The sequence below is a fragment of the Alosa alosa genome, chromosome 11 (genome assembly GCF_017589495.1).
Source record: "Alosa alosa isolate M-15738 ecotype Scorff River chromosome 11, AALO_Geno_1.1, whole genome shotgun sequence".
Lineage (NCBI taxonomy): Eukaryota > Metazoa > Chordata > Actinopteri > Clupeiformes > Clupeidae > Alosa > Alosa alosa.
Genome location: NC_063199.1, coordinates 28,136,575 through 28,159,074, shown reverse-complemented (window position 1 = coordinate 28,159,074; position 22,500 = coordinate 28,136,575). Strand labels below are relative to the sequence as shown.

The window sequence follows — 22,500 nt, the reverse complement described above, 5'->3', positions numbered from 1 at the left end:
ACACACACACACACACAGACGGCCTTTGATGGGCCTTTAATGATTGTGCTATCCTGGAGGCTGTCCCTCAGCGCAGCATAGCACAGGCTGGGAAAACGAGCACCCCAGCACACACACACACACACACACACACACACACACACGCACACAACTGCAGTGTTGCATAACCATGCTTCGAAGCCACCAGGGATTACAAAGAGAGATAGAGAGAGAGAGCTGAAGCAGGCAAAACAGACTTCACACTCTCCTTCAACCTCTCTGGGCATTTCTATTCTCTCTCTCTCTCTCTCTCTGTTTATGCATCTTTCAACATGTCAAGCAAAGCTAAGATGCGGACATGCTTTGAAAGTGTGACTGACAGGGAGGGTGTCTGGATGACTGCACTGCGTTGTGCTGCGCTGTGAGGCGGTGGTGGTGATGGGGGTGGGAGTGGTGGCGGTGGTGGTGATGGGGGTGGGAGTGGTGGGGGTGGTGGTGATGGGGGTGGTAGTGGTGGGGTGGTAGTGGTGGGGATGGTGGTGATGGGGGTGGTGGTGATGGGGGTGGTAGTGGTGGGGGTGGTAGTGATGGGGGTGGTAGTGGTGGGGGTTGATGGGAAGGGAACTGATGGGGTTCACTTGTCGTAAGGAAACGCATGTCGGGACAATAATCGCATTTGGCACAGGTGTGTTGGCTCAGGTGCGTTGGCACAGGTGCGTTGGCACAGGTCAGACTGACCGTGTTCCGTTGTGTCGCAGTAGCATTCCTACAGGTGTTTTTTTTTTTTTTTTTTTGACGATCAGGAAGAAACTGAAGGAAGGTAGGATTTAGAAGCGGACAGGACCCAAGCATGGATGTGGAGTCCTAATGCCAGGCATGATTAGCGTCCAGGGTTGTTTCAGTGACAACTGCTGTCCCTGGGTGTGCTCCTCGAGAGCTTTGCTACAACCACTACCATCGTTACATCCAGAGACCAGCAGTTAGAACACTCTCCCTCGGTGATTGCTCAACAATGCTTTATGGGAAATGCAGTCCTGGACGATTTGGCTTCTTATCTCTAGGCACTTACATTAAGTTATAGCAGTCCCATAGGGATGCTGTACAAATGACTGCATGGTTGTGGTCCAGTTAAGATGTTTGTTTTGTCCCCAAGGTTCTTTCTCTTTGGACTTGAGTTAGATGGTTGATGCAGTTCCCTAAAAGTCTTGTATAAGGGATTTGAAGTGCATAGCTGACTACACAGAAACATTGTCAATAGCAGCTGTTAACCCGTTTACCATAAAGATGACTGAGATGTTTTTACTGTAGATCTCTACTGTCTCCCCAGAGCTCTCATGGCTCAGAATCTTGTGCTACTGATTGTCAAAACAGTGTACAGGGTTAATGTAGTTTCCTTTGTAATACTCTGCTTATGACTTACATAGGAGCTGTCAACCAATGGACTACATTGACAACTTCTTTGTCTCTGCCCACAGTGCTGTCACTCTTTGAGGATTTGTAGTGCAGTTTCATAATGGTAGTGTAGACACACACACTGATTGCCTAGGAACGTTAGCAGTAATAACCATTAACCAGTCGACCAATAAAAACTCCACTCCGGTGACAACAGACAGTCGTAGAAGATGGCATGTGTTTCTTTAAGCACTGAGGCGCTTGTTGCTATGGAAACTAAATGAGAGCTGTTGTGAACAGGTGACATGCTTGGCCTTTGGCGTGTGAGTCACAGAGGCAGAGGCCGGTCGGGGGAAGACGATCTGGAGAGTTCTGTTCCTCACCAGTGACCGAGGGCTTATCTGCCCAGAAACTGTCACTCATGCTCAGCAGCTGTTGTAGTTCTGAGGGTGTGTGTGTGTGTGTGGGTGTGTGTGTGTGTGTGGGTGCGTGTGTGGGTGTGTGTGTGTGTGGTGTCCGGATGTGTGTGTGTGTGTGTGTGATGATTGACTGACAGCAGATTTGGCCCTGATGGATCTCCTCAGGCTGGCCAAGATACACATACTTTCATCTCTCTCTCTCTCACACACACACATACACACACACATACACACACACACGCACACAAAGTCTAACAAACTTTCACACGTCCACGCATTACAGCATGCTGCTACTCCATTACTTGTAATGATGGATGGACCTGGTTCTATTGAGGTCTCCATGCAGTATCAACTCAAGTGTCTTTATGTTCTACAGTGGTGTGGACACACACACACACACACACACACACACACACACGTACACACAAAGACACACAGTCACATATGCACACCGTCACACACACATATTCGCACACATACACACACTCACATACACATTTACTGTACATTGTCACGCATACGCATATGCACACACACACACACACACACACACACACACACACACACACACACACACACACACACACACACACACACACACACATACTCAGCCTGACACACACACACACACACACACACACACACATTTACTGTACACACACACACACACACACACACACACACACACACACACACACACACACACATACACACATACACATATACACACACATACTCAGCCTGACAGACACACACACACACACACACACACACACACACACACGCGACGGAGACGGTGAGAGAGAGCAAGCCAAACTTTGGAAAGCCACTAAAAGTTTAAAGTGTTGACGCTGTGGTGCTGTCGACTCGTATCAAATGAAGAATGCATAATTTTTTTCCGGTAGGTGACGCGGGGCAATGCCAGACTTCCAGCAGGCCGCGTGACGCGGGACGGGGCAATGTCAGGCTAGTCGGGGCAATGCCAGGCTAGACGGGGCAATGCCAGGCTAGTCGTGGGCAATGCCAGGCTCGGCGCACGGCCTCAGGGTGGCTTGGGTTTGCATTACACTAACGCTGTGGGAGGAAATGGGCTGTAGCGTGGCACAGTGCGGGAGACGGCCCAGACACCAGCGCCACTGAGACTTAATGTGCTGTGTGATTATCACAGCTCCCACACCCAGCAGAACAGACAGGCAGGAGCAGGAGGAGGGAGAGGAGGAGGGGGAGGAGGAGGAAGAGGAGGAGGAGGGAGAGACAAAACGGATGAAGGACAGACAGATAATGTTCTGTTCTTTATGTAACAGTTCATAAGTAGTTTTCTTAGTGAAATAGTTTTGCAGTGCAAATAAACATAAGAATTGTCAGAAAGCCAAAAAACAGACACAAATATAGAGATTGGCAAAAAGAGAGAGACAGGAAAATTTAATAAGAAAGACAAACTAAGTCATTTAGCAAGAATGTGGAAGAGGGAGTGATCGAATGACAGAGAGACAGACATATAGCAGAAAGCCCCAAATATAATTTTTACACACTGTATGCTCCATCGCAAAGTGCTTGTGGCTAAAATAATGATTAAGATTAGCTTAATGTATTTGTAAATTTGCCGTATTATTGTCGATGGGTTTAATAACACATCAAGGGGGTCCTTGGCCAGAACCTAGTGGTATTTGGGGGGCCTTGTCGTGGAAAAGTTTGGGAACCCCTGCACTAGTGCATGCCTGTGTGTGTGTGTGTGTGTGTGTGTGTGTGTGTGTGTGTGTGTGTGTGTGTGTGTGTGTGTGTGTGTGTGTGTGTGTGTGTACAAGTGTGCATGCCTGGATGTGTGTGTGTGTGTGTACACATGTGCATGTCTGGATGTGTGTGTGTGTGTGTGTGTGTGTGTGTGTGTGTGTCTGTCACTCCAGCAGACATGCAGCAGAAACAGACTGGCACTGACCTTCAGTGTTGCTGGGCAGCCTATCAGCAGCGCAATGGAATCCAAACTCCCCTTTGATGTCACAGCTGGAATTTCTGGAAAGCGCAGCTACCTCATGATTGGCATCGTAGGCTGACATTTCCCTTATGTGTGTGTGAGTGTGTGTGTGTGGGTGTGTCTGGGTGTTTATAAGTGAGTGAGTAGTGAGTGTGTGTGTGTGTGTGTGTGTGAGAGAGAGAGTTTATTAAAGGGACGGAGAATAACTGAATAAATGAATGAAATGAATAAAACAATCCCTCTTCAAACCCCATGGACAAGCCTGGCCCTGTCGCTCTTGTGTTGTCGACTGAGTGCCGTGTTTTGATCCTGGAATAATATTTATCCCTTTAAACGCATTCCAAATGCTTCACCTTATGATAACACCCCGTGCCCAGCTGTCACTTTATGCATTTCATTTCATTTATTTATTTATTTCCTGAGGATCAGAGATTGCTCACGGTCACATCAGACTGCACTCTGCCATGCTTGTGTGAGATCAAGATAGGCATTCATGCCTGGCACATCATATTTAATGAATAGCAAATCCCAGACCACTGTTAAAGCCTGCAAACAACCTCTCCTCTATCTCTTCCTCCTCTCCTCTCTCCTCTCTTACTACACCTCTCCTCTCTTCTTCCCTTCTCAACGGTCTCCTTCGTGTCTTTTCTCTGCTTGTCTTCTCTCCTCTCTTCTCCTCTTCTCTCCATTCCTCTCCTCTTTTCTCTGCTTGTCTTCTCTCCTCTCTTCTCCTCTTTTGGTTTCTGTCACAGGCTGTCTCCCCTTATGGTAATCAGTTCATTTTAATGAATCTGTTGCGCTCACAGTTTGCTGAAGGATCGGTGTGTGTGTGTGTGTGTGTGTGTGTGTGTGTGTGTGTGTGTGTGTGTGTGTGTGTGGTGGGGGTACTTATTTGTTGTGCTGGGATGCAGCACTTTAGCATCTTTTTCTAATGGAGTTTTTTTTACTTTTCTTTCCAGCTGCCATTCTATTTCAAGTGTTTGTGTGAATGGTGTGTCTGTGTGTGTGTGAGTGTGCACATGTGTGTGTGTGTGTGTGTGTGTGTGTGTGTGTGTGTGTGTGCGCTCGTGTGTGTGTGTGTAGAAGTTGTGCTGCGTATCAGACTGATGCTGAAAGTCATGACAGTAGTTGGTAGTTGGTGTCCATCCCCTTTGTCCTCGTCTACTGCATGGCCGGTCTGCCTGCTTGCCTTCTAGCCCTCACCCATATTAAGGACTTAATGGCACAGGGCTGTTGGGGCTTTAAGGATGGTGCTACAGAATGAGCCTGGGCAATTAAGAATCACTCTGACATGATGGTGTTAATAGCCACGGAAGTCAATCATGCAATATCATAAAGGTTAAAGACGGCTAAGTGCTGGCAAGAGCCCTCACTCACTCACTCACACACATACACATACACATATACATACACACATACATACACACATACATACACACTGGTTCGCTCACTCACTCACTCACTCACTCACTTGCTACACACACACACACACACACACACACACACACACACACACACACACATACGCTCGCTTGCTCGCTCACTCACTCACTGACTAGCACGCTTCTGTGAGTTTTCATGCTGTTTTCAGCTCTGTCACTATCAATGTGCCATGTGTTAGATAAGCTACTCATTCATTTTGCGAACACGACACACGCATACACACACACACACACACACACACACACACACACACACACACACACACACACACACAAAAGGTAATATTCTAAAAAAAAAGTCTTCAGAGTACTGACGCTGTGTTGTATTAATTGAGGTGAAGAGTTGAGAGGAGCCGCAGTCCTGCATAAAAACCTTTGAGTACTCACCCCCTGCTGCTTTAATATGCACTGTGGAAGAGTTGATGTGATTTGGAAGTGTGTGTGTGTGTGTGTGTTAAAGAGTGAGACATTGTTTCTCTGTGTAAAAGTATGTGAGAGACAGAGATGGATATAATGAGACAGTGTCTGTGTGTGTGTGTGTGTGTGTGTGTGTGTGTGTGTCTGTGTGTGTGTGTGTGTGTGTGTGTGTGTCTGTGTGTGTGTGTGTGTGTGTGTGTGTGTGTGTGTGTGTGTCTGTCTGTGTGTGTGTGTGTGTGTGTGTGTGTGTGTGTGTGTGTGTGTCTGTGTGTGTGTGTGTGTGTGTGTGTGTGTGTGTGTGTGTGTGTGTCTGTGTGTGTGTGTGTGTGTGTGTGTGTGTGTGTGTGTGTGTGTGGTCTGTGTGTGTGTGTGTGTGTGTGTGTGTGTGTGTGTGTGTGTGTGTGTGTGTGTGTAGAGAGAGACAGAGGAAGAAAGAGGAAGAAAAGTAAGGACAGACAGTCGGTCAGACTGTTCCTGTAACCCACACTGATTTGGAGTGGTCATTAATCGGTGCCTTATTCAGACACACACACACACACACACACACACACACACACACACACACAAAGGCTCATTCAGACACACACACACAGGGACCGGTCCAGTTGGAGCCAAGAAAAAAAACAGTTTCAAGGAGACTCTGTTTACCACCCAAGCTCCAGAGTCAGAGGAGGAGACAAGAGGAGGAGAGGAGGAGAGGAGAGGAGAGAGGGGGCTGGGAGTTAAGAGGAGAGGAGAGAGGAGAGGAGAGAGGAGGAGAGGAGAGAGGGGGCTGGGAGTTAAGAGGAGAGGAGAGAGAGAGAGAGGGGCTGGGAGTTAAGAGGAGGAGGGAGAGGAGGAGGAGAGAGGGGGCTGGGGAGTTAAGAGTTAAGAGTTCAAAGAACGGCAGGTTAACGAATATGCTATAGAAAACATGACTACATGGTTAGTGCCAAGTTCTTCTCTTCTGTTTTAGTCTAGCCAAAGTGAAATGAGTAAGGTTCTCTGGGATAAAAGCGAACCTTCCTTCATCAATGAATTTTGACGAGACATAACTGAGCTGTAATCATTTTGACTGGGACATAACGAGCTGTAATCATAGGGTGCTAACATTGATGAAAGCTTAATGTTCACATGTTTCAGAATAACATTACCATAACTTGTAAACAATCTATTTCATGTTAGGTCAGTACTACTGGTAATATTTGTCATGGCATATAGACTGCAATTTGTTCAATAAGTATTGCCCAGATGTAGGATAGGCTACCCGAAATCGCTAATTAAAGCCCACAGCATATAATACCACCAAAAGCGTGTTGAGTCCTAATAATAATAGTGGCTTATTGTTACGTTGTAGCAAAATCATGTTATCAAAGAAATGGACATAGGCTAATGTAGGAATGCACACAGACATATTGCAACAGGTAATGGTGTAGGCCTATCTGACGAAGACCTGAGTGCTTGGAGCGTCGTACTTGTACACTGGAAGAAAAAGAAGACTATCCTCACATTTTTCCCTTTGCAACTGTCAAAGAAATCCCATGAACACGGGAAGGCCTAGGGAAGCCTATACTGTATATCAGATGGCCTAAAGATTAGGCCCCTCTTCATAGCATTCAGTGATTTGCATGCAGTAATTTCAACACTGACCTTGATCTAGCCTAGTTTGGCTATTTAAAGCTACTTTATTGGCAAAAACACAACACAATGTAAATTAACTATAACAAAAAAAAAAAGGACTTAATCACACAAAGTAGGCCTACTATTTTACTGACTATAAAAAAATAATAATTATGTAGGAAGTTTAGAACCCAGAATTGACCTGCACACTACAAAAGTGCACGAGATTCAACACAAATGACTCAATACACTTGGAGGAGGTATGAGTCCTTTCTTTCCAGGTATCTTAGGATTTAAGCTGTAGTATCGTTTCAGTATCGAGCATCGTGATATTTATGGCAGGTATCGTATCGAAGTCATAATTTTGGTATCATGACAACACTAGCTGGGAGTTAAGAGGAGAGGAGAGGAGAGGAGAGGAGAGGAGAGGAGAGAGGGCTGGGAGTTAAGAGGAGAGGAGAGGAGAAAAGAAGCTGGGACATGAGAGGAGCTCAGAGGATTGGAGGGGATAGGAGGGGAGAGGAGAGGAGAGGAGAGGAGAGGAGAGAGGTGGCTGGGACATGAGAGGAGCTCAGAGGATTGGAGGGGACAGGAGGGGAGAGGAGAGGAGGGGTTGGGGGTTTGGAGGAGATCCTGCTGCAGGGTTCAGGGTGATGGGAGAGAGATGCTGAAATCCCCTCTGAATACAAAAGAGAGACGGCGAGAGGGGAAGAGAGACTCTTTTGAATTTGGTAGAGTGACTCTCCCGTTCTCATTCTGTATCTCTTCCAGTTTCTCCCTCTCTCTCTCCCTCGCTCCCTCCCTCTCTCCCTCCCTCTCTCTCCCTCTCTCTCTCTCTCCCTCTCTCTCCCTCTCTCTCTCCCTCTCTCCCTCCCTCTCTCTGAGTCCCAGGGGCATGTCTGAATGGTGCTATGATGAACCTCTCACCATTACATTTATAATTGCTCTAGCTTTCATATCCTCTCACCCAGGGGGATGGTCATGGAGGCCTGTGAAGCAGCTCTGCATGTGGACGCACATCACATTTTTCTCACTACTTTTCCCCCTTCTCTTGACTCTCTTGACCTGCCCTTCATGTCCTCTCTCTCTCTCTCTCTCTCTCTCTCTCTCTCTCTCTCTCTGTCTCTCTCTCTCTCTCTCTCTCTCTATCCCTGTAGTTGTGTGTCTCCTCTTTTCCTCTCTCTCTTTAAGTCTCTTTGTCTCTTCTCCACCCCCCATCCCCCCATCTCTCTCTCCTCCCCTCCCCACTGGTGAGGCGACTGCTGCTGTATAGGGCCTATTGGTATGCAGCGGAGACAGGCAGGCACTGAGGATCCTTCCGGCACCCTCAACAAAACCAACTGTCTACTCGTTTGGACTACTTAGTTCGGTGTTATTCATTTTCAACACCAGTGGGTGAAAATCCATCCGCGACCTTGGAGAGGAAAAGTTGAAGAAAAAAAAGCCTCATTCAGTGAGAGTCCCCCAAAAAAATTAACTGAGGCTGTGTGTTCTCATAGAATCAGCTCATCATCATTCACTGGGTTCATGGGAGACAATGTAGTGTTAATGACATTGGCAGCAGCAGTGCAGACTTTGTCGTAATCTCCGTCCGCGATAGCGATCGCCATGAAGGCGTGAAGCGCATTTGCGTTGCCTTGCTCTCGGCTGTCTGCCTCTCCGCGCTGAGTTATTGAGGGAGATGCTTTAAACACAGACTGCAATTAGTCAGGCAATTAAAAGCCTGTCCGCTCTCTCCCTGGGTGCAAAGAGCTCCCGACTGTCTTCAAAGTCAAAGTCAAAGTCAGCTTTATTGTCAATTCCTTCACATGTTCCAGACATACAAAGAGATCGAAATTACGTTTCTCACTATCCCACGGTGAAGACAAGACATATTTGACCAATTTTAAGTCCACAGACAACATAACATTCAAGTAAACAAAAAGTAAGTAAATAAGTGAATAAGAGGGGGCACATATAATAATTGAAAAATAAGAGCAGCAAAATTTTTTTTTGAAATTGTGCATAGACAGTCAATAAAATACTAGTGCAAATACTGTAAAATACTATAAAATACTGTTTTGACCTAAGTAATAAAGAAAAGTGGCATAGTGGTGCAAGTTATTGTAAGAGCAGCAGAAGTGTTGTTGTGTTTTCAGGACAACAACACCAAGTTGTAAAGTGTACAAAGTTGTGCAAGTGTTCAGGTGTGCAGGTGGGTAGTGCAGGCGGCCATTGTGGGTCCAATGTCAGGGTGTTATGTAGCTGAGGGTGGAGGGAGAGGGAGGGAGAGTTCAGCATCCTTACAGCTTGGTGTATGAAGCTGTTGGTGAGTCTGGTAGTGCGGGAGGCGCCAGGCTTCTGTACCTCTTCCCAGAGGGCAGTAGATCAAACAGATTGTGGCCCGGGGTGACTTGCATCACTCACAATTTTGGTCGCCTATGGTGAGGTGGGTGGTGTAAATGTCCTTCAGGAGGAGTGAAGCACCAATGATCCTTCCAGCTGTGTTCACTATGCTGCAGGGCTTTCTGTTGTATTCAGTGCAGCTTCCACACAGCGATACAGCTGGATAGGATGCTCTCAATGGTGCCTCGGTAGAATGTGGTCATGATGGCTGGTGAGCACTTGCTTTCGCCTGAGTTTTCAAGCAGGAAGTACAGGCGGCGCTGAGCTCTCTTCGCCAGTGATGCAGTGTTGGTGGTCCAGGAGAGGTCTTCACTGATGTGCACCCCCAGGAATTTGGTGCTGCTAAGCTCTCTCCACCACAGCACCGTCGATGGTCAGTGGCAGGTGTTGGGTGTGACCTCTCAGTCAACAACAATCTCTTTGGTCTTGCTGACGTTCAGCAGGAGGTTGTTGTCCCTGCACCCCGTGGTCAGATGGGTGCGACCTCCAACCTGTATTGAGTCTCAAAAATTAAGCCCTTGGTGATGAGACCCACCAATTTAATGTCGTCAGCAAAATTTCACTATGTGATTGTTGCTGTAGGTTGCAGTGCAGTCATCGTCAGCAGGGTGAAGAGCAGCGGACTGAGCACGCAGCCGGGGGGGCCCCCCTGTGCTCAGTGTGATGCTGCTTGAGGTATTATTTGCCAACACATTACTACTTGGGGCCTCTGACAGAAGAAGTCCAGTAGCCAGATTGCAGAGGTAGGTACTGAGTCCCAGTTTGTCAAGTTTGCAGATGAGTTGTTGTGGTATTATGGTGTTGAATGCAGAACTGAAGTCTATAAACAGCAATCTCACATATGAGTCTCTTTTTTCCAGGTGGGTGAGGGCTGGGTGGAGGCAGAGCAGATTGCATCCTCTGTAGACCCGTTTGGCTCGGTATGCAAACTGGAAGGGTCAGGGTGGGGAGAATGGCTTTGATATGTGACATGACAAGCCGCTCAAAGCACTTCATGATGATGGGGTGTCAGTGCCACAGGGCGGTAGTCATTGAAGCAGGATGGAGCAGTTTTCTTGGCACAGGTATGATGGTGGCAGCTTTGAAACATGATGGGGCGATGGCTTGCTTCAGGGGAAGTGTTAAAGATGTCTGTGAAGACATCCTTAAGCTCCCCTGCGCCCAGTCCTTCAGCGCACGACCTGGGATGTTGTCTGGACCTGTTGCCCTTGCGGGTGTTGATAGCAGCAAGTGTCCTCTTCACGCTGTCGGCAGAGAGGCACAGGGGCTGCTCATGTAGGGGATGGGTCTTCTGTGGGCAGGTGCTGTTTTGTGCTTCAAAGCCCGAGCAAAAAGCGGTTCAGGTTGTTGAGCAGAGGGATGTTGCTCTCACAGCTCTGTGGCGGGCGGGCTTGTAGTCGTGAGGGCCTGAATGCCCTGCCATAGGCTTTGTGAGTTCCTGCTGTCTTTGAAGTGGGTGGTTATCTTGTGAGTGTATTCCTTTTTGCTTCCTTGATGCCGCAGGACAGGTTGGCTCGCTGTTTTCATGCCAGCTTCATCCCAGCTCTGTAGGCTTTGTCTCTGGCCCTCAGCAGCCTGAGACATCCCCTATCAGCCATGGCTTCCAGTTAGCCCAGTGATGATGTCTTTTTGTGTGGGTCACATCATCCCGATGCACTTGGTGATGTAGAGGTTACAGTGTCTGTATACTCCTCTATGTCTGTCCGGTTGTTGTAGTGGCTGCCTGCTTAAGCATTTCCCAGTCTGTTGTGTCAAAGCAGTCTTGAAGGCATCGGAGGCTCCTCAGGCCACACTTTTACCTGCTTACGAACCTTGCTTGTTCTCTCTCTCTCTCTCTCTCTCTTTTTTCTTTCTTTTAATTTCTCTCATTTCAGCCCTGTTCTCTCTCTCCCACTTTCTCTAAATTTCTCAATCAATCGCTGCTGTCACTCTCTCTCTCTCCCTCTCTCCCTCTCTCTCTCTTTCTCATGCTCACTCGTGCTCATTTCGTCTTTTGAAAGTGCCCTCTTTCTCCCTCCTTATCACATCCACCCTCTTGTCTCTCTCTCTCTTTCTTTATCTCTACGCTGTCCTCTGTTTCTCTCTCTCATATCCATCTGTCTCCAGCTCCTCTCTCTCTCTTTCTCTCTAGCTATTTTCTCTCTTTCTCTCCATCTCACTGTCACTGTCTTCTATTTGTTTCTCTCATCTTCTGTCACTTCTTCTCTCTCACTTGCTCTCTCTCTCTTTTTTCTCTCACTTGCTCTCTCTCACTTGCTCTCTCTCTTTTTTCTCTCACTTGCTCTCTCTCTCTATCTCTCTCTCTGTTTGTCTCTTCATCTCTGTCGGAGAGTGTGGCCTGGATCATTTGTCAGTGTTGACAGAAGTGAACTCTGCAGCACACTCTCACCTCTGCACCAGACACTACTGTGCTGGACAGTGCTGGACAGGGCTGGGGGAGAGTTGGTCCGGGCTGTGTCGTACGGAGTCTCCGGCCCCAGGCTCCGTGTCCTTCAGCTGGCCCGGCGCTCAGGCTCTGTTGTCACGACACCACGACTCTGTTGTCACGACGTTGCAGCACGCAAGACAACAGCTGCCCAGACATCATATCTCTCCCCTCTCTCTCTCTCTCTCTCTCTCTCTCTCTCTCTCTCTCTCTCTCTCTCTCTCTCTCTGTGTCTCTCTCTCCCTCTCTCTCTCTCTCTCTCTCACTCTCTCCTCCCTCTCCTTTCGCTCGCTCGTGTCAGTGGTAGAGCCGCTGCCATTCTTTCTGCCCTCCTCTCTCTTTTCCTCTCTTTTTCCTCTATCTCTCTCCTTCCTTATTCTCTCTCTCTCTCTCTATCTCCTGTTTTGACAGCAGTGCTGCTACCCATCTTTCTGTCTCATCTTCCACCTCCTCTCTCCCTTTTCCCCTCCATCTCCTCTCTCTCCTCCCTCTCTCTCTCTGTGTCTCTCTCCCTCTCTCTCTCTCTCTCTCTCTCTCCATCTCCCTCTCTCTCCCTCTCTCTCTCTGTGCCTTTCCTGTTCTTTCTTGCTCTCTCTCCCGCGCTCTTGTTATTTCTCTCTCTGTGTTTATATCTCTTTGTTGTCTGCGCAGTGCTTCTTGCGCGCTCTCTGCCCGTCATGGTGAGACCCCAATGTGTCTGTGAGGAGGAGGAGGAAGAGGAGGAAGGGGAGAGGTGTTGTTTTCATCTGGGATCTGTGTCTACCTGTCTGTCTCTCCCCAAGATGCCTCGCAGCATGTTCTCCCAGTGCACACTGATCAGCCTAGTTAAGTTGTTTGTCTGCTCTGGAGGGTGTGCACTCATTGTGTGCATTTCAGCGTCCATGGTGTGTGTGTGTGTGAATGTGTGCGTGTGTGAGTGCGTGTATGTGTGTGTGTGTGTGTGTGTGTGTGTGTGTGTGTGTGTGTGTGTGTTGTGTTGTGTGTGTTATGGTGAGATAAAACACACCTGTTTGCCATACACCTATTTAAAAATCTCTGAAAATGCACTGACAGACAGTGGTAATGTGTGTGTGTCTGTGTGTGTGTCTGTGTTTGTGTGTGTGTTTATGTGTATGCTGTTTGCATATGCTATATATTTAAAAATGTGTATGAGTTTGTGCTGCAGTGTTTAGTATGTGTATCTAACTAATCCAAACAGAGCGTGTTAGAGTTTCTTTGTTTGTTTGGCAGAGAACAAAATGGCCCCATGATGACAAAACAAACTGCCACTTTGTGTGTGAGGGAGAAGCACTCCTTTTCGTGGCATCTGTGAAGAGTAGAGAAGAGGAGAGGACAGGAGATGGGAGGAGAGGAGAGGAGAGGAGATGGGAGGAGAGGAGAGGAGATGGGAAAAGAGGAGAGGAGAGGAGATGGGAGGAGAGGAGAGGAGATCCTCTTCGAGGCGGCGGCTTGATGTCCTGCCTGTCTGTGCTGCTGGAGAAGCGTTTGAAGAGAGACAGAAGAGAAGAGGTGAGGGGAAAGTCCCTCAGGAGGCGCGGAGAGGAGAGGAGAGGAAAGGAGAGGAGGAAATTAGACCCAGACCCAGACACGCATGTCTGAGGAGACGCAGGCACACACACAAAGGCCAGCGCGTCTAAACGAGGTCACGGTCCAGACCACGGGAGATGGTCAGGGGTTTCTGGACAGCTGTGGAGTGGACAGGGCTCAGATGGTGGAGAGAGACTGGGCAGGTTTTGTTCTGTGGGTTGAAATACTTGCGGTTTTCTACTTTACCTGTAATTCTTCTTTCTCTAACTCTTTTTTCTAGCTTGCGCCCAGAGAGGGATTTATTTTTGGAGTTGAGTGCGCCTGCTCCAGTGTCCACTTAAGATTATAAGACTGGCACCTGAGTGGCCTGTCCATTATCTGCAGGCTACTACAGATGTGTGCAGAATGAACCTCCTTCTCATATAAAGATTCAATTACATTTGCTTCACATCGGCCAAAAGCTGAAATAAATCTAAAGATCGTCAAGGTTAATAGGCATTAAAGGGATAGAATACTCTCAGCCTGCCATTCAGCTGTGGTGAAGTCAAAGTAAAGCTATTTTAGTTTGAGTAATAACTATTGTGTTATATTGTACTATATATTATGTTATATTATAGCTTCAGGTTTAATATAATTCACTGGTGCTACTTTGTATGCCTAGTTTAATAGGATCACCCAGATGGGTTATATAAAATGCATTGCCTTCAAACTAACTTGTCATGATGTTAAACTGCAGAACAGAACGACTTTCATAATGTTATCAATCCCAATAAAAGGCAGGGAAAGTGCCTCAAAGCTGGTCCATGTTATTGAGTTAATAAGCACCAGCTTGCTCAGTAGACCCAGTGGGCTCGCCTGTGAAGCCAGCCCCTGCTTGGGTTTGCCTTTAAGCTGTCAAGCACAGTTTTTGTCATTTTGGGACCAGACATAAAATGCAAACAAATCTTTTATTGCTCATTTTACTGTATCTGTTGCAAGAGACCTTGTTCTTCGTGGCCTTGATGGAATGGCTAGTGCTTTTTTTTTTTATTTGAATGTAGCCTATTTATTTCAGTAAAGTACCAGTGTTTTTGGGCTGCCATTCTGTGATTGTCCCTTTTACTGTGTTCAGAAAGGCTAGACCTTGGACTAGATTTCTGGATAGACATAGCCCACATCCACCTTTTTTCCTCTCTTCTCCTCTCTTCTCTTCTCTTCTCTTCTCTTCTCTTCTCTTCTCAGGTTTGTTAGAGTGTTTTTTGTTTATCTCGCTCAGTCTAGACACGACCAGGGTCACTTTTCCTCTTGTGCCATTCAGTAATTTCACTAGACAGATCAGTGTTTCAAAGGCGATATCAGCCACTCCGGTCTTGGCAAACAGACTCGGTTTCTGTCTCGCTGTCTCTCAACAGCAGTCTACCATGCGCATGCGTGCAGACAAACACACACACACACACACACACACACACACACACACATACACACACACACACACACACACACCACACACACACACACTCATGCAAATGCAGACCCAAAGAGACAGACACACGTACAAGGACAAAAACACATACACACAACAAACTACAAATAAACAAGACACAAAACACACACTCACGAGAACACTCAAACACATAAAAAACAGGGGGAAAAACAACTCTGCAGCAGAACTAATTGCATGTGGTGTAATAGCCGCCGTTGCTGCCATGAAAATGCATGAGCACATTTTCCTCTTTACAAGCCCTGTGCGGAGAATATCGCTCCTCAAATTAGCCAGCACGGATAAACAAAATCAAATAATTACAAAGAGATGAGAGAGCTGCAGACCGGATTCATCAGACCCCATCCTCTATTCCTACACCACACACACACACACACACACACACACACACACAGAGCAGCCTCCTTTTCATACTAGTTTGCTCTGAACACTGAATACCACTGAAAGCCTCTCGCTTTCCGCTGTGTGTGTGTGTGTGTGTGTGTGTGTGTGTGTGTGTGTGTGTGTGTTTATGTTTGCACTCAAGCAAAGCTAACAATGTGCAAACATGGGTTGAGGTGATGAATTCCCATTTCTGTGTGATTTTCGAGAGGCTGTGGTGGGAGATGACGGTGACAAATTTCAGAGGATGTGAGTTTGAGTTTGATCAGCTGACACACACACACACACACACACACACACACACACACACACACACACACAAACACACACACACACACACGGCCATGCGTACAAACACACAAACACGCGTGCTGTTGGGCAGTGGGAGGTCTTGGCCGGTTGGTTGCTCGTTTTTATGGGCCCCTGCAGCGGTATCTTCCAAACCTCCAGAACCATGCTGGGCTTTGACCGGTCCCCTCCAACCCTCAAGACATCACACACACACACACACACACACACACATCTCAACCGGCATTCAGAACCATGCTGGGTTTCGGGAGTGTCCAAGCCCTCGTCCACCCCACCTCACATCACAACAGGCACTGTCACACTGTGTTTGCTCTCTCTTTCACACTCTCCTCTGGGTCTCTCTCTTTTAAGCTAACTGTCTGTCCTTTTTGTCTCTATCTTTCTTTACCTCCTTCCCCCACCCCTCTCTCTCTCCCTCTCCCCCTCTCTCTCTTTTTTGTCTCTCTGAAGTCTCATCTCCTCCAGACGGTACTACTTTGAGGTCTTACACAAGCAAGATGACAGAGGCTCTGATCATGTTGAAGTGGGGGTAAGTCAGAAGCAGGTGTTTGTGTGTGTGTCTGTGTGTGTGTGTGTGTGTGTGTCTGTGTGTGTGTGTGTGTGTGTGTGTGTGTGTGTGTGTGTGTGTGTGTGTGTGTGTTTGTTTGTGTCAATCAGAGGTTCATATGCCAAAAAGGCACATGACCATGACCCGCATACAGCATCATCCAAAGAAACCTCATGCTAACACACTCTTTCTTGCACTCTTGCATTACAGTGAAGCAATAATAAAGCATGTTTTGAACAGGGGAGAGAGGCAGTTATTTTTGCTATTAAACGAAGAAGCAAAACATTTCAAAGAAAGAAGAAAACATTTCAAAAGTTGTTCCTGAAATATTTGTGTTGGTCGGCCTGAATAATAGATGCCAAAATGTCCTGTGTGTGTGTGTGTGTGGTGCCCGGCTGTGTGTGTGTGTGTGTGTGCTTTGTGGCCCTCTATCGGCTATAACCGCACTATGTAAGTTTGCCAGATCGGGTAGCAGATCTGTAGTTCAATGGAATGAGACATAAGAAACTACAAATTTGACTTGCATCTGATGTCGCAATACATCGTACTTTCATAAATCGTGCAACATATTCTACTTTGTCTGTGGACATGGTTATTTGAAAAGCCAGTGCTGGATAAACAAATAGCGTGCGTGCGACAGAGGGAAAGTTTGTTGGTGTTGCTTTAAAGTATACAGGCAGGGCCTTATCAGCCTCTTCTAGTCAACAGATACAATTACTATGCAATTACTGACATGGACCCCTCCTCCATCAACGCGTTCACTGTAAGACCACAGCTTCCTCTTTCAGATCACTGTCAAATAAATGTATACCTAAAAACAACTATGCAAATAAAGATAACAGATACTAAGAAGCTTTTAAAACTCAAACCAACCTATAAATGGACATCTGACAGTGCATCTGAATTCACCAATGCAGCCAACTCTTCTGAAATTACTAATAAAATATTTTTTTACTAACACAATTTCATCCATATCCACCAGCTGTTAAAACAGCCGTAAATCAAGTAAATGAACTTTACCACATAATTGCACATAAAGCAAACCTTTCAAGAGGTAATTCCAAACCCAAAAAATAAAGTCCACAAAGAGCAATGGTGTGATAAGGGTGTGATATGATGAGGAAAAATCTCAGACAACTATCAAATCAAAAACACCGCAACCAAACAATCCAGAGATGAGAGAAAATTACTGCAAAAACTCAAAGAATATAAACAAATGATTCAAAAAAAAAAAACTAAATCTCTACAATGCAAAACTAGATGAAATTGAAAGTTCAATCAACCAAAATCAGTTTTGGGAAAAGTGGAACACCCTGAATCCCAAACAAAACCCAGAGCTACCCCTGAAAGATGGAGAAACATGGAGGAATTATTTCATGCAACTCTATGAGAAAATCCCTCCTGATAACCTCACTACTGGCCAACAAATTATAATGGAAAAATTACACCTCCTCAAAAAAAAGTCATTAAAGACAATCAAACCCCCTTGATTACTTAAATCACATCTAAAGAATTAGCAGAAGCACTCCTGAAACTCAAACCTAAAAAAGCATGTGGACCTGACAATATAAAAACAGAGATGCTGAAACATAGCACCCCTGAGCTGCACAGGGTCATCTTAAAACTATTTAACCTTGTTCTCCAAGCTGGCTGCTTTCCTGAGATCTGGAATAGGGGGCTTATATCCCCAATATTTAAGAGTGGAGATAAATTCGACTCCAATAACTACCGAGGCATCTGTGTGAACAGTAACCTGGGGAAGGTTTTCTGCTGTATTCTAAACGCCCGTATACAGGCCTTACTTATCAAGCACAATGTCTTGAGTAAAGGTCAGATTGGATTCTTGCCAAAACATAGAACCACTGACCACATTTACACCCTACACACCCTAATCAACACCCATGTTTTAAAAGGAAAACAAAAGAAAAATTTTGCATGCTTTGTAGACTTTAAAAAAGCTGTGTAGGGGGCAAAACCTATGATTTAATCAAATCTATTTATATGGACAATAAAAATGCTGTAAAAATTGACCACAGCAGAACAGAATTCTTCACTCATGGGAGTGGGGTGAGACAGGGCTGTAACTTGAGTCCAACTCTGTTCAATATCTACATCAATGAGTTAGCGGTGGTATTGGAACAATCTACAGCACCTGGACTCACCCTAAACAATACAGAAGTTAAATTTCTGCTTTTTGCAGATGACCTGGTGCTGCTGTCACCCTCAGAACAAGGACTACAGCAGCACCTAGATCTGCTAGAGCAATTCTGTCAGAACTGGGCCCTGACAGTCAATTTGGACAAAACAAAGATTGTAATATTCCAAAAGAAAGCAAGATCTCAGGCAGGCAGACACCTTTCACTCTAGGAAACACCATTCTAGAGCATTCTTTTTATCTTATGATTATCTAGGCCTGAAACTCAGTGCCTCAGGAAGCTTTGACCTTGCAGTGAATGCGCTAAAAGATAAAGCTCGTAGAGCTCTCGATGCCATCAAAAGAAATTTCCATAAAATACAAATCCCAATTAAAATCTGGTGCAAAATATTCGACAGTGTAATAATGTCAAATGCATTATATGGATGCGAGGTATGGGGTCCACTCAGCAAGCTAGACTACACTAGAAGGGACAAACATCCCACTGAATCCCTACATGCAGAATTTATTAGAAACATTCTTAGAGTCCAAAGGAAAACACCAACAAATGCATGCAGGGCAGAATTAGGCAGATTCCCACTGGCATTAAATATACAAAAAAGATCTTTAAAATTCTGGATCCACTTAAATTCTAGTGACGAGAACACCATACAGTTTCAAGCATACAAAATACCAAGAGGTCAGCCCTAAAACCAGTCCCCTTTGCCAGTTGGTTCTGAAGTTAACTAATACTCTAACCCATCGATCTCAGACCAGCACTGCTTTTCAAAATCAGATCAAAGTAAAACAAATTATGAATCAAAGTAAGAATAAGTATCTGGAACATTGGGATGATCAAACAAAATCACAATCCAAATTAGAATGTTACTTGTCACTAAAACGAGATTATGAATTGGCAGAGTACCTCTCCACCGTCAGAAATACAAAGCAGAGACAGATTCTTAAGTACAGGCTAAGTGACCACAGCCTTGCCATAGAGAAAGGCCGGAAAATCCAAAAAATCATGGCTTCCCAAAGAGCAGCGGCTCTGTGGTCACTGTATGACTGGTGAGGTTGAAACAGAGATGCACTTTCTCCTATACTGTCCAAAGTTTGAACAGATTAGAAAAATATATTTTTTACAATTCTCAAATAAAATTCCAAATTGTAGGTCCCTTAAAGACTGTGATAAATTGGCCCACCTGCTAGGAGAAGGATTGACTGCTCCGCTGGCTGCAAAGTACGTTACAGCTTGCCACGACATGAGGGACAGTGAGTCGGACACTTTGCCACAATACCCGACCTACTGTAATGTCTGTAATTAATCCAATGTATTATAATGTGTATGCTGCCCGTGTGTGTGTGTGTGTGTGTGTGTGTGTGTGTGTGTGTGAAAAAGACAGAGAAAGTGAGGGTATACACACAATTTTTCATGTTACTGTTTCCTGTAATGCTGTCAATGTTCTAATTGTTATGCTGTTTTAATTGTGCTTTGGCAACACTGTACTTACTTACAGTCATGCTAATAAAGCAACCTTGAATTGAATTGAATTGATAGAGTGTAGGTTGGGAGACTGTGTGCCTGAAGTGGTCAGTATAATGTTGTCTCATTGCTAGAGAAGTATAGTATAGTATGAGTATATATACTCTTTTGATCCTGTGAGGGAAATTTGGTCTCTGCATTTATCCCAATCAGTGAACACACAGTGAGGTGAAGCACACACTAATCCCGGTGCAGTGAGCAGCCTGCAACAACAGCGGCGCTCGGGGAGCAGTTAGGTGCCTTGCTCAAGGGCACTTCAGCCGTGCCTACTGGTCGGGGTTCGAACCGGCAACCCTCCGGTTACAAGTCCGAAGTGCTAACCAGTAGGCCACGGCTGCCCTAGCAGGCCAGACAAGACATGAGTAGTTCAGATGCATCAGTGTCCACAAGTTAGGATGGTCTCCCCATGGGCCTGAAAACCCACAAGGGATTTTTCAGCGTGTGAACCTGTTTGAGCCTCTGCCTTTATGCAGACACAGGCCCATACGTTTGAATGGTTCCATTAGTGTCAGCAGGTGACACATCAGATTTAGCCCTTCGCAGGGACTTCTACTCAGCTGCTCTCAGCTGGAACGAGCCTGTTCTGTTGCTCTCCGTGCTCATCAGACAAACAGTGACACAAGGCAGACAATGGAGCAATGTAACACAGCCACTTCTAATCGATGTGTCTGAGAAAGAGAGAGAACGAGGGAGAGAGAGTGAAAGGGAGGGAGGGAGGGATGGATGGATGGAGAGAGAGAGAGGGAGGGAGAGAGAGAGATAGAGAAAGAGGGAGGTAGAGAGAGGGAGGGAAAGAGAGAGGGAGAGAAAGAGGGAGAGATAATCTCTAACTCCATTAAGAAGCCGCTGAATCACATCGTTAAGTCTCTAGGTTGACATCATGGCCACATCATCGTTTTCATATGACACCCCCTCACATTGATAATTATGTCTAATGTGTTTACTGTGTGACCGTTACTATCACCGACGTATTGACCAGCTTGAGCGTTTTCTCTCCGCATTGTGAAACAGAGGGCGGGTAATCGTCCACTCCGGGTTGGGTTGGGTTGCGGTATCCACGGCGACAGAAGAGTGAAGATATTAATGAGGTGGGGGGAAACTGTGCCACAAATCACCGGCGAGTGACCTCCTTAGTTACGGCTCCACAGCCGGCACCGCGCCCTGATTTAGTGCCAGTGTACATTTTACACTTTGTCAGAAATAGCAGATTTACCGTGACGCTGTCCCCTGCCGCGTTAGCCAACGGCCACAGTAAATCTCTTCCAGAGGAGAGAGGGAGAGGGACAGAGGGGAGGGGGTCATAGCACCTTAAGGAAATTGTGAAACAGGCTCATGTCTCATGCGTCTTTGTATTCAGAGGTTTCCAGTATAGCTTTGTATAGTCATGGCTGTCATTATAGGTGTCACACTTTGTGTGTGTGTGTGTGTGTGTGTGTGTGTGTGTGTGTGTGTGTGTGTGTGTGTGTGTGTGTAAAGGGGTGGTTTGCAGGGATGATTTTTGTTGGGGGCTGTAGGCATTTGACAGAATTCATTTCCTGACGGCCCGAGGAAATTGAAAGACAGTGGAGGGAAAACGTTTCCATTTGCAAAGTGTGTGGCATATTGGCCGAGTAATTGGAAATGCGTCTGTGACTGCATTGGGCTCCCTCATGCATACATTATTTGTAATCAGCTGAACAGCGGGGACGCAAATGACACCGAGGGGGGCTATTTTTAGAAACAACTAAAACCAGACTTAAAAATGGGGGGGGGGTCTTAGTTTGTTTCCACAGAATTCTTCGGTGAGGTGAAATCACACTTTGTAAATCACGCTTTGTAAAGTGGATGTGCTTGCAGCCAAAAACTAAGACATTGGCCAGTACTCTGCCAGTGTGGGGAGTTAAGTTGGACAGGGAGACGGAGGAGAGTGAAATTGAGGAACCTAAACTGACCTATGCTTGAGTCAGTGAGCCTGAGGGAGGGGAAGAGGTGGGTGGCTGACCTGCCACTAGTGAGTGTGTAGAAGGCAATTTAGCTCATTATAGCTGCTCCAAGCTGAATAGATTTTTTTTGTTAATGCTGAACCGTAAGCTTTATGCCAAACCATCCCTTCACTTCCCCGGTGGGCTCTGTGTGTTTCGCACTATTGCATGGCTTTTGCATCATGAGATATCTTAAGTTATCGCAGCGAACTTATCAGCGTTGGATGGATTTGTCTGTATTTTAGTTTCTGTGTCTTGATCTTCTTCTAGGGGGTGAGACAGTGTGAGGGTTGGTTGAGTGAGGTATGACAGCTATGTGTTTGTGTGGTTTTGTATCTTTGATGTGTTTTTAGGGGGAGGCGGGGTTGTATCTGTGCCATCCACGCCAACCTGCCACCCCCCCCCCCCACCCCTCAGGCCAGGATGCAGCCAGGTCAACCCAGGCCAAAGCCCAGCTTGAATGGCCAGCGTCGAGAGGGGGCTGCCACCATTAGCCTGATAAATATCTGAATTTCATTACATTACATGGCCCAAAATAACACCCGCGGCTGCCCCCTCCGCTCCCTCTCACAGAGATGCGGTCCCCTG

At 46.3% G+C, this 22,500-nt stretch overlaps 1 protein-coding gene across 1 annotated transcript in view; it reads left to right on the top strand.

Moving 5' to 3' along the window:
- Positions 1-22,500, top strand: part of b4galnt4a (beta-1,4-N-acetyl-galactosaminyl transferase 4a) — a 66,064-nt gene that overhangs the window by 16,658 nt on the left and 26,906 nt on the right. Inside the window, 1 exon segment of the mRNA XM_048257299.1 lies at positions 16,178-16,256. Coding sequence (XP_048113256.1) covers positions 16,178-16,256 — 79 coding nt within the window.